The sequence below is a fragment of the Erithacus rubecula genome (assembly GCF_903797595.1).
Source record: "Erithacus rubecula genome assembly, chromosome: 24".
Classification (NCBI taxonomy): domain Eukaryota; kingdom Metazoa; phylum Chordata; class Aves; order Passeriformes; family Muscicapidae; genus Erithacus; species Erithacus rubecula.
The window spans coordinates 773,589-786,113 of NC_136676.1; the positions used below are offsets into that span (position 1 = coordinate 773,589).

Sequence of the window (12,525 nt, forward strand, 5' to 3'; positions counted from 1 at the left end):
ACAGCGCGGTGACTTTGACCAGTAGCGAGGTGGACTTGCTGCCAGAAGGTTACGGTGTCCGGCCGGACTGGGTGGCAAAAGGCAGCTCTGACAAATAAAACATGGGTTTGATCAATATCAAAACGTCATCAGGAGATCGTCAGGAGACTTTGACCATGGAAAATACTGAAATATGGGTTTGCTCTGTGGTGAAAGCAGTGAAGGCTTTAAACACCAGCACTCGTGGCTGTGGGTGTGTGTTTTATCCTAACCTCAAGCTGCTCAGAGTTTCACAGGGGAAACTGGCTGGGCATTTTCCTTTTGGGACATAGAAATAGATGTTTTATCAGTGCAGTGGCATGTTTTGGTGGAAAAGAAGATCTTGTGGGTTAAAAAATGTTTAGTTCTATGTTGCAGAGCTGTTGGGGTGTGACATGTCAGGCAACTAGACACTGGCAATATTGGCAATGGGCAATTTCTTCACCCCGTGTTAATTAACGAGCTCTGCCAATCACTGGGAGGGGGGTGGGGGGGAAGGTGAATCCTTCCCACAGCAGCAATTTCTTGTGAGTGTTTTTCAGAGAAGTGGTCTCCCTTCTGTTGGAGGAAGTGCCTCAGTACAACACGGCCACCCTGCTTTGGTGGAGGAAGTGTCTCAGGCTGGCACATTGTCGCTGTTTCTGCAGAGGGAAGCATTTAGAGCAGCCAAGGGGGTTTGGTGATCCCCTGCAGTCCTGCTTGTGGTTTGTTGCTCTGACCTTTGGAGCCATTAGGGACACCAGAGCCACGGGCACACGGGGCCCTTGCTGCCATCACCTCCATTTTTTACTTGTCTGCCCAGTGGCGACCGGCTGGGTGTGTGCTCATCTGGGGATGAAGGTAGCTTGTGGCTCAGGGTTTTGGAATCCTCGTGGGATTTGGGGGAGCTGTAGGTCTGGGGGTCAGCAGAGGCCCCTGGCTGGGTGAAGCTTCTTTGAGCTGAGCCAGCGAGGCCTCGCCCTTGCAGTGCGACCCGTTTTGTCTCTCACAGCTCCCCATTACTGCCCAGCCCAGCTGGGAGTCTCCCAGCCCCGTTTTTCCCTGCCCCATCACGACTCTCAGAGCCCCTGTACGTTTCTCACAGCCTCTCATTACAATTCTTGCAGAACCTGTTACATATCTCACAGCTCCGTTATCTCACAGCCCCCATTACAATTTTCAGAGCCCCTTTAATGATCCTCGCAGCGCCCAGTAAGACTCTCAGAGCCCTCCGTTGTCTCACAACCCCCATTGTGTCTGTCTCCCACTGTCTCACAATCCTCTCATCGCCCAGTTTCTCACATCCCCATCCCAGTTCTCTCACAACCCCGATTCCCACACCCTCACCCCAATTCTCTCATCTCCCAGTTTATCACCCCCCCATCCTAGTTCTCTTACCACATCCCGATTTCCACACCCCCCACCCCAGTTCTCTCATCCCCCCGTTTCTTGCATCCCCCATCCCAGTTATCGCAGTCCTCCAGTACTATTCTCACCATCGCGATTCCCACAGCCCCCACCCCAATTCTCCCATTCCCCCATTTCTCACACCCCCACTGCCCCGCCCGCTCCGCGCATGCGCAGTCCCTCCCGCCCCCAGCGCAGGGCGGTGCGCGTTCTCGCCCCGCCCCCCCGCCAGCCCCGCGGCGCGCGCCCCGGGGCGCAGTGCGCCTGCGCGGGGGCCCCCGTGTGGCGCTGCGCGAGGCGCGGGCAAGGGAAGGGAAAAGGGAAGGGGAGGGGGGGAGAGCGAGCGAGTGCGGCCGGGCCGGCGGAGCAGCGGGAGCGCGGGGGGGGAAGGAGGAGGAGGCGGCGGCGGGGGCGCCGCGCTGCCGCTGCCGGAGGAGGAGCAGGAGGAGGCAGCGGGAGCGAGCAAGCGGGCGGCGCGGCGCGGGGAGCCGGCGAGGGAGCGCAGCCGCGGCGCAGAGCGAGCCCGGCGCCCGGCAGCCGGCCCGGCGGGCAGGGGGCCCCCCCGGCGGGGATGGTGCGGTCCGGCGGCCGGTGGCGCTGAGGGCGGCCGGGCCCCGCGGCGGAAGGGGCGGAGGGCGAGGCGGAGGCGGCGGCGGGCGGCGAGCGGCGGCCGGCGGCGCGGCGCGGGGGCAGGCGGCGGCTGGGAGCCGGGGCACGGGCGGCGGGCTCGCCCCGCGCCGCGCAGCATGGTCCGGGAAACCAGGCACCTCTGGGTGGGCAACCTGCCGGAGAACGTGCGCGAGGAGAAGATCATCGAGCACTTCAAGCGGTGAGTGGGGAGCGGCGACGGGGGCCCGTCCTGCCCGACCCGCGGTGTGGGGAAAAACGAGGGGAAAAACGTGGGAAGGGGGGAGGAGTGCGCGGGGACGACGGTTCCCGTGGAGAGGAGGAGGAAAACAGAGCTGTAAATAACCCGCGCCATGGCGGGATCGGCGGCGCGGCCGGAGCGGGGAAATACAAAAATGGCTAAAAATGGACCCGAAACGACGGAGAAGCGAGTGGCGCTCGGCGGTCGGCATGGAGCGGATCCTATGCCGAGGATGTCGGGAGGCAGCGCTGAGCCTGGCCGTCTTGTTTTCATTTTTTTTTTCTTTTTTTTTTTTTTTTTTCTTTTTTAATATTATTCAACGTTCGGACTTTTTTTCTATTTATTTTCGTCCATTTCACTGCGTTTCCCTCCCATCTGAAGCTGTGGAGGATGCTGCGTGTCCCCCCGAGGTGCGCGAACTGTGGGAACCGGAGCGCCTGCAGCTGCGAAAACGTGACTCTGGGGGGAAAAAAAAAAATCACACAAACCCACGGAGAAAACACGGGATCCTGCATACGGGAAATGCTCTGGACTCCTTATATCGTGCTGGGTTGTTGTTTGGGGGTTTTTTCCTTTTTTTTTTTTTTTTTTTTTTTTTTTTTTTTTTGTTGTTGTTGTTGCGCTGTATAGGTTAATCCCGCTCATAAGGAAGTAGTAGCTGTTTGCACGGTTGGTGTTTTTTCCCTCCTCCCTCCGTCTTTCCCTGGGAGGAGGAGGAGGAGGAGGAAGAGGCTTCTCCCTTGCCGCCTCAGCAACACCTTTTTCCTGTGGAAATGCTCTCAAGTTTATGCACCCCACGTTGGAAGGTGATTTTTAGGAAGAAAAAGAGAGTAACAAGCCCGGCTTAGCTCATGGTCTCTCCACGCTCTTTGCTTTAATCCCACCAGCAGCAGAAAAAAAAATGGATTTGAAGCTTCCTTTAATCTTCCTGTGGTGGAAAAATGACGGAGCGTCCTTAATAATGAGTCACCATGGGAAAAATAGATGCAGTGACACCGACGGGGAAAAAGAAGGTCCCAGCGCCTCTTTGGTTTCTGGTCATCTGCTGTGAAAGGACTGGGGGTCTCGCATCCCCCTCCATCCTCCTGGCCTCAGCTGCTGCAGCAGCCAAACCCCATCTCTGCATCCTCATCGCTCTGAAATTGCTCTGTTTTAATCAAGCTTCACCTTTTTTCACCTTTATTATCCCCCTGAGCCCAGAATTCGCCGCTTGATCAACGCACAGGATGGTGGATGTGTATCCAGGGTGGTTTGTCGTGTCCCTCAAGTCCAGGTTACCCAGTGCTGTACAAAGCCAGGTTTTGAGGGAAAAAAGCTTGCTCTACGGTTACTTGGTTAATTCCAGCTTTAACTAGCTGAGAGAATAGGCGCTTCACAGTGGAAATACGACATTCTCTGGTTTTATTTTGTCCAGTCCTCCTCTCTTTATAATATGTATTAAAGGAGGGAAAAAGTTGCTATGGTGCTGTTGCTTGGAGATGGACGGGAAAAATGGCAGGCGCTGAATTAATTACCTTCTTTTTGGTTGTTTTTATCTCGGCAAATTGCAATGGGAGGTTTGGGAAGGCGCTTTGTTGCCAAGCATTTCTCCCTGTTTTTTTCGAAGTGTTTTTTGCCCCGGATTTGTGTGTTTAGATGAAGCTGATCTCACGGCAGTAAACAGTTAAAACGCGCTTCAGCCCTTTGGCTGCTGGTGCTAAAGCATGGGGAGGGAATGACACGCCGCCTCCGAATGCTAGTGGGGTGTAACCACTGGAGTATTTGTGGCTGGAAAAGGGGCGCGGGGGTGAGTGTGGAGCCAGGTCCGAGGCTCAGTGTGTAGGTACTGTAAGTGGACAATGGAGCAAGGCTTCCTTTGTATGCCCGTGCTCGCCTGGGGGAAGGGACACGCGCTGCACAAGGCTTGCACGGCGTGGTGGGTCTGTCCAGAGGGAATGAGAGCGGCTGCCCGGCCGTGGAGCTGGGAAGAGGAAGGCTCCCTCCTTGGAAAGGACGCTGTAGCTGGGAGAGAAAGTCTTTTCGGACGGAGCGGGGCTTGGCAGAGCCCGGTTCCCACCCCTCCCCCAGCCTGGGAATAGGGCGAAGCGCGTGCGGGGAGGCTGAGCCATGGGAGCCGCGGCAGCAGCGCAGGGTTTGGGGAAAACCACCTCAAACCTCCGTGGGCTGCGGCCGGGACCCGCCTTGCCCCCGGAGCCTCTATGCAGCTCACTGGCGTGTTTGTTTTCCCACTCTGCTTGGGAAATGCTGGCCTTCCCACATGGAAGCCTGTTCGCGAGGCTGTTGCACAGGCCCCGCTGGGGGCCTGTTTGAGAAACAACCATCTTGTTTCCAAAGAAGCAAAAATTCAGGGAAAACTGAAACTTAGAGCTTGGCAGGAGTATGGAGGGTTTGCTGCCTCTCCTCTCCTCTTCGCTTAACCATCGACTGTGGGAACCTTGCTTGTATTTGCACCATCATGAGGAATTCTATAAAAAGATGAATTAAGAATTTCAAAGAAATATTTTCATTCTTTATTCATAAATGCTCCTGATTGGCTTGTTTAGTTTAGCGAGGTGAATGGAAATAACTCTCTCTGCTATGGATTTTTCTCTCCAATTAGAGAATGCTGAAGCTGGTCTCAAGAAGCACTGGCTTATGTGAGCAGTGCTAATTTTTTCCTTAGAAGCCCTTTTTAAGATCTATTTCTGTGATATTAAAAGGAGATTGCAAAGGAGAGATTTTTCCATGCATTTAAATGCATTAAAATTATTTTTTAGTTTCATACTCAAATACTCCCTTTTCAAAATCAAATGCTTTATATTTCCTTTCATAAGGCACTCTGAAATAGAGCAGCAGCCAGTGCCAGGATTGGAGATACACTGTTCAGGTGGAATAAGTAGCGAGTTATGATCTGGGAGATGTTGTGAGCTTGGAGAAGTGGTTTGGGTTCGCCTAATTAACGCTGGGAAAAAACCCGTCGTTCACCATCACTGAAACAGATGCTCGGCAGCTTGCAGAACAAGGCGACTAAATATAGTAACAGTTGTCCCCAACACAAGTGCTGCCCTTCCATATTTTTTTTTCTTCTCTGTGTTTTCTTCCAGTTATCTGAAAGAACGTGGCTTTGTCCTTTTACTGGTGTTTTAAAGGGCAGAGAGGAATAAAACCCTCTTAATGATGGACCACGTGACTGTCGTGTGCAATCTCCTGTGCTGGGGGAGAATTAAGACATTCACAGTGGCAACCTAGTCCAGTAGAAACCCTGGATTTCAGGAAACAAATGTGCTCCTTGAAAATCGGTGGAATACACTGCAGATCAGGGCAATCTTGGAGGAGATAGATAACTTTTCAGGAGGTGTTTTTTGGGGTGGGAAATGGGCTTTGTGTGGCCATTCCAGTATCTGTCTCTCAGGAGATGCTCCTGGTTTTCTAGTAAAGCTCTTGAATTTGTTCCCTGGCTCTTTTTGATGATAAGTCCTTGGATATCACTTGGGATGCAAACACATGGATGGTTATCCTAACTCAGCTCAGTCTATACAGATCTCTCTCCAGGTTTATTTTTATTGTAGGAAAACACAGAATTAAGGCTGCAGAAGGAACTATTCCTGTTTTGTCTCTCGATCTGTGTCACTTTAGGTATTGCCACAGATGAGGTGCTGCCTTTTCCAGCTCAGAGCTGTGAAGGAGGGGAGGGTACAGTTTACGCCTGTGTTTTACTGGAGTGATGTCTGGAATAATGGGCAGCACTAGAACATATTTGTGCTGGTTTTGCAACACTTCCAGTAATGTAATCCAGAGACCATAGTAGGATGTTTGGCTGGGACACTGGGTCAGGAGGATTAAAAGAATTGCTCAGAATCAGAAGGGGAGTGGTACCTGAGTGGGTTCCAGTGCAAGCCTCACATGGAGTGCAGGTTGGTCAGTCAGGTGGCTCATTGAGGTGATGGTGGTTTGCCATCAGATCTTTAGTAATTCTGCTCCTAGTATTGATCCACAAGTGCCTTAAAGCAGCACAGGCACCTCCTCCATGGCATCCTGGCTTGTTACAGCAGTGTCTGCCTGCAGCTGCCTCCTGCTTCCCTCAGGCCGAGTCGGAGGGTGGCTCCTGAGCAGGCTGAGATCCATGGCTGCTCTGGATTCTGCTCTTTGCCTGCACTTGAGGTGGCAGCTGGGTGACGCCACACTGTCCAAGGAAACGGCTGGGTAATTATTTCAAAGGAACTTAATGAGAAGCCACGAAGAGCGTAGATTTGGACTAAGCTTCTATTAAGTGGTTTTATATGCTGAGCTGTGGTAGAAAGATAAGTTGATGTCACTTGGTCACAAAAATCTGTCATCTGCTAAGCCTGGCTGGCATTGTTTCTTCTCTGAAGTTTCTTCAAATGTCCAGACTGTGTTTAGTTGTGATTATTTATGATTTTATGAGCAGCTTCTGTTGTTGCTGAGCTGGTCAAGAGCAATGTTGGCTTTTGGTATTTCTTGCCGTTACTGTAAATTCCTTTGGTACAACAGTAAAATAATCCCTGCAGAGTACAAGAAAACAGATTTATATGTTGAGAACTTAGCAGTCCCGTGAGGCATACAAAGGTATTAAATCCATTCATCAGGTCAGAACAGGAAAAGAAAAAAGGCTTAAATACACTTTGTGATATTCTTGATGACATTTTTTTTATTCCTTCTTGCTCTTCATAGGCCAGAAAGTCATGCCAAATTCCCTGGCAAATGACCTTATTGACATATTAAGGTGTGTCCAAAATTAGGTCCTTGTCTTTGCTGAGGGCAAAGAGGCACTCGCTGGCTTTCCATAAAAAAGGAAGTAAATATCCAAATGAGTAGAAGGCAGATGTTGGATGAGTCAGGGTGGACCTGGGGCTCCTCAGGAGCTTTGTTTTTGTGAACTGATGTGTCACAACTGCAGCTTGTCTTGCTGTTGTGGTGGTTTCATGCTGATGTTGGGTTGTGAGGAAGAGGAGGAGATGCCTTTTTGCATGTGAAGAGGTGCCTGGGAAATAATGAATACCTAAACTGTGTTCTGAGGATATTTGCAAAGTCATAGAACTAAGGGTCACCCTCCTGGTTGCTTTTAGGCTGCAGAAGGTTTTGGGAGAGTTGCTGTTGGGTGTGAGCTGTGGAGCTGCTACTGGGTTGGATGTGCTCTGGATTTGTAGCTACCAAAAATAAGAGCCAGTGAGATATTTCACTTGTGTTTTTTATTAAGTTCGTTTAACTTGCTGAGGTTTCAGAATGCCCTGAAACCAAAGACTGCAAGGACAAACATTCCTAAACAATGAATTGAAGAATAAACTAGAAAAATTACTGCTCTCCGTAATAAGATTTTGAATTTAGCTGCATCTTTGGCATGCTGATTTAAGAATCTTGTGGGAGGAACAGGATCCCGAGGATGGAAATTCACAGTGTACAACCAGCCTTGCTGCTTTCCTTTGCTCAAGTTTTTGTGGTGTTCTGAAGACTCCTTGGACAGTTAATGAAAATCAGACAGAAATTGCTTCTTTCATTACCCGGGCTATAAGTCAGCAGTGTTTCCCACCTGGTGATTGTACACACACACACACACACTTGGAGGTTTCACCTTTCTGCTTGGGGAGTAGTGGCAGCTCAGCTCTCCTGAAAGCCACCTCTACCACTGTTCTGCAGCAGTGCATTCAAAGGTGATAAAGGCTCCTGGACCATTAATAAAACACTGAATAAAACAAAGCAACTGCTTTGGTTTGTGCATTTCCATAGTTATTGTTTAACCTGCTGACGCTCTGTAATCGTCTCCTGCAATCTGTAAAATCCTGCAGTGTGAAGATAACATCCTTCAGTAAAAGAACAAACATTGTTCCAGGCTTTTAATAAATACACCAGATATATCCCAGGGCCTGCTGCAGCCTGGTCTGTCAGCAGGAAATATTGAAGGCAGCACCTCTGAATTTGGTGGAAACAACATCCTTCCTGGGATGGGTTTTTTAGAAATGCCTTCTGTAGCCATTGCGTGGTGCTGGCTCTGGACTAGAGTCTGTGTGTCTGTCCCTTGTGTGAGGTCCAGACATTTGTGGTGACTTGGGTGGGAAGAAGCAGAGTACAGATGCAAAAGGAACATCAGTCTTCCACTCAGACAAACTGGTCGTGGGAGGACAGCAGCAGTCTTTCACAACAACCATGTTCTGGTTAGCGGCTCGGACATTTTTAAGAACAAAAGGGAGCTTTCCTTGCTTCCTTTCTCTTCCTCTTTTTAATCAGGCTCAACAACTTAAAACTGAAAGCACTTTTTTTGTATAAGCACACTTAGATCTGGAGCGTGAGCCTCTGCATCTGATCAGAAAGCCCTGAGTGTGCTCTCATCTCTCCACTGAAAAGCCAGAGAAATCCAGACGTCTCCAGAAGGAGGCTGAATGGATGATCTGCAGGGCTGTCTGTTGGATATCGCTGATGAGATAGTGCTGACCTGTGTGTGTGTTCCTCTTGGATGCCCCTCTGTCCAAATGGAGGAGCTTCCATGTCTTTTATTATTCCCAGTGTGGTAGGAAATGAGAGCTGTGTTCAGACCAAGTTCCTGTCATGAAGGTGGTCAGGCAGCCCATCAGAACTGGATTTGAAACCATCTTTTAGCTCAACAAAAAGAATGGCCAGATTGTGAATGATTTTATTTAAGGAAGCAGTGAATCACCTAGAGTTTTTCTCCAGAAAGAAAACTGACCTGGTTGTGTTTGCTATCCATGGGATTCATTGAGAGGAACTTGGTGCCCCTGTGACAGCTTTCCCTGTGTCCTCGATGAGGTGCTCACTGCTTCCGCAGGCACAAAGCTCCACGCCGTGGTCCATCTGCTGCTGCTGCTGGGTGAATGCCTCCCGTCCTCATTAGCAGTGATGGCTGCCAAAGAGATCACAGAGGCTCCTTTAAATGTCCCTCTGTAAGCGCTCTGCAGCAGCTGCGGGTGACCTGTAATAGTTAATAGGGCAAAATAAGAAATATAGATTGCCAAGTTGTATGTTTAAAGAAGTCATCTTTGGAGGGGAAAGAAGTCTTCCGGCCTCATTAGCATCCTAGCTGTGAGGGGAATAAAAGCTCAGGGTGGATGAGTATCTCCCTTGTATATGTAATCAACATCTGATTTAATTTCACAGGATCCATGAGAAGCTGCTCTTAGGAAGGCAGCTGGATATGCATCCAGACAGCCAATGGCCAGCACAGTCACTGCCTTGTAATCAAAGTCTCAGTAAACCTTTGGTCTTTTTCTTAACTCTGAAACAACTTACTGGAAGAATTAGTAGCAGAGAAGCTTTGCCACATTTAAAAAATAAAAGTGACTTCAAGATTGACATTGTAGATGATAAGGCTGGTTGTGGGTGAGATATGCCATTTTTTGGCAGCAATTGAGCTCAGGAAGCATCTCTTCCTCTACATCCTTTCAGAGTTTACAGCCCCTCCATTGGCTGCAGTTAAGGCTCTTGTCTAGCTTGTGTGTCAGTCTGATTTTTCAACTTGAAAGGTGAAGCTGGTCACTGAAACAGCATAAAATGAGGGAGCAGCTTTCCCAGCAGTTGTGGTGGTGTATCTGGTTGTGTAGTGTATCCTTGAACCCCAGGAGGAGCCCTCTTGGTCTGGTAGTACGTGTTCACCTCCAGATACAACTGTGCTCAAGTCTTTGGTGTGGTGAGGCCTCCTTTAAGTCAGCTCATAAAGCCAAGGTGTGAAACCTCGCCTGTTGTTGCAGTGAAACTCAAGTTTCCATCTCAGCTTTGCAAAACCTTGACTTTGAGTTGCACTGAAAGGAAAGCCATTAAAGTCTGGCTGGTTCAGGAGCTGGGCTCTGGAAAGTCCCAGGCTGTGGAGAAGACGCCTGGAGCGCAGGTAGTCACTGCAGACAGAACACACCCGAGTGTGTGCCAGGCTCTTGCCAGGCACTTGTCAGTGGGGAATATTATTTTCCTTGAGCTGACACCTGGCTCATGCCGAGGACTGTGCTGCCAGTTGGTTTAGTCACAGGGACAATCACTTTCTCCAGGGCGATGGAAGCAGTGAGTCACGAAACAACAAAATAACATTTGCACATCTGTGTTTGGTGACTGGCTGGTGTGGCAGAGCAGGAGTGGCTGGACTGGCTGGGAGCTGGTTGCATTTCCTCCCTGGTGTCAAGATCATAACCTCTTAGCATTGATGAGCTTTTGTGGTTGGGGATGTAACTGAGAGTCCTTGGATCCGTGGCTGATTCCTGTCAGAAATGAATTTCAGTTTACCAGACCTGTGGACTGAACAGAAGCTGGTCATTTGCTCAAACCCAGTTGAAGCTTGAGGGGGAAGAGCAATTCCATCACTTGAGGTGGTCTCAGAGATCACAGACAGATAAACATTTATTTTCTTCTGAAGTACTGTTTTCTGGGAAGCATACAAAACCTTAGAGAGGAGGTTGTAAATGTCTGTTGCTGGAGAAGTCTGTACCAGTGGGACCAAGACTTCCAAAGCTTCAAGATGATCCCATCTCAAGTGCTCTGCAGCATGGCAGGAAGACCATAATGTTGTGACTCTGCATTTTCCTCCATCTGCTGCCGAATACATGCAAAGCAGAGCTTGGAGAAGCAAAAGTGAGATGGGGAATTACCCTTTTATGTAAGAGTGAAAAAAACTTGATTAATCAAGAGATTCCCCTGCAGTTGCGATGCAGCGCGTTCTTAACATCAAATCCAAACAAATCCTAAAATCAGTCACACTAAAGAACAGGCTTGAGCAATTCCCCTGCAGAAAGCGTTGAATGTAGCCTATCACCACTGGTATTTTTGAAGCAAATCTGCAGATAATGCTTTAAGCTGGAAGAAAAAAAATGCCCTGGAGATAGAATTCAGCAGCTCTGTGTCTAGCGTGTAGGAGTGTGAAGGTGCACATCTGTGTAGGTTGGGGATAAAGAATCACAGTTCGTTGTGCTTGAGACAACACAGCTGAACATGCGGAGCTCCTACATATTTCTGTAACCTTTCCGTGCTTCTACAAATAGTGATATTTATTCTTATCTGCTTGGAGAGCAAGATTGAGCTGCCATGTGTATATATATCCTTTGTAACGAATTTTGAACCCATTTGCCAATTTCAGCTAAACCTGAGGGTGAAGGGGATATTCAGTCGCAGAGACACGATGTTCCTTTGAGTTTTGTGAAAACAAGCGGTTTTAATAGAGGATAGAGACCTGATTAGCGACCCCATGGAGAGAAAAGCTGCAGTGAGAGCACAGCCCTTATTAGACATTAAAGAATCCACATGGGAGAGAGGTGTTCCTGACCGTGGGAAAAGCTGCAATGGGAACTGGCAGTTATTGGACGCCAGAGAATTCGACCTCAAGACATGCATCTGTAAGAAATGAGTTTTCATTAGTTCTGCTCACAAAGCGGTTTTTGTTTTTTGTTTTTTTTTGTAATAATGTATATACCAATAAACTGTGGGTGTTTCCATGCTTTTCCTTGATTGTTCCAAAGAAACAACTAGGAAAAGTGCCTTGGTAAGAGACGATCTCTGGCAGGCTGAGGTGGCTGTGCCTCGTTACCCTGGCAGCTGTAAGTGGCTGATGCTGTGTCGAGCCCTTCGCTGCAGCGCGGTCGAGCTCTGGCTGGGCTGATGCAATGCCAGGTTCTCCTGGCGCTGCCGGCAGCGGAACTGCTGACTGGAATGAGGAGGATATTAATGCATGGAGTGCCAAGAGGCGTTTTTATTCATCCAGCTTTGTGTAATCCCTATGTCCAAAGCATGGGTTCAGCTCCCCCGCCCTCGTCTTTGCCCTGGTTTGAAAGGTCACTAGGACTCCTCCTGGGGGCTGGTCCGTGTCCTGTGGATCTTGCAGTGGAACTGGTCAATATTTTAAGGAATAGATGCACCTATTTCACATGTGACCTTGATGCATGTTGACTGCAACAACTGATCTATGGTAGAACTGGTTGTCACCAGGGTTGCAGAAAATATCTTGGTATGTTGACTCCTGGATGAAATCGGTGCTACCAAAAGTGGCAACTATGAAAACACAGGTTTAAGTATTCTGTTTCTTCTTTCTATGGTAGAGAATAATTCCATTTGTGTATTAATACTTCAGCTGTATCCAAAAGGTCACTTTGCAATGAAGACATAAATAAAATGCCTTCATTAGGAATCACTCGTGCTCAGGGTCTTAAAATGGAGCATTTGGCTGAGCTGTAAAGCAAGAGGCCAGCACTCGTTCCAGCATGGAGTTATCTCTGGACTATCTGATCTGTTGAGCGTGTTGCTCCTAAATACCAGAGGTATCAGGAGTA

At 49.1% G+C, this 12,525-nt stretch overlaps 1 protein-coding gene across 6 annotated transcripts in view; it reads left to right on the plus strand.

The window, feature by feature from the left end:
• Positions 1 to 1,734: 1,734 nt before the first annotated feature.
• The window catches only part of SPEN (spen family transcriptional repressor), a 66,411-nt gene continuing 55,620 nt past the window's right edge, over positions 1,735 to 12,525 (plus strand). For 4 of the 6 annotated variants that reach the window (XM_079326028.1, XM_079326030.1, XM_079326031.1 and 1 more), the window contains exon 1: positions 1,735 to 2,233. In XM_079326028.1, coding sequence (XP_079182154.1) covers positions 2,151 to 2,233 — 83 coding nt within the window. In that variant the 5' untranslated portion in view covers positions 1,735 to 2,150. Of the gene's footprint in view, positions 2,234 to 2,902; positions 3,546 to 12,525 lie in introns of all 6 variants that reach the window. The other 2 variants (XM_079326029.1, XM_079326026.1) reach the window with 2 other exon arrangements.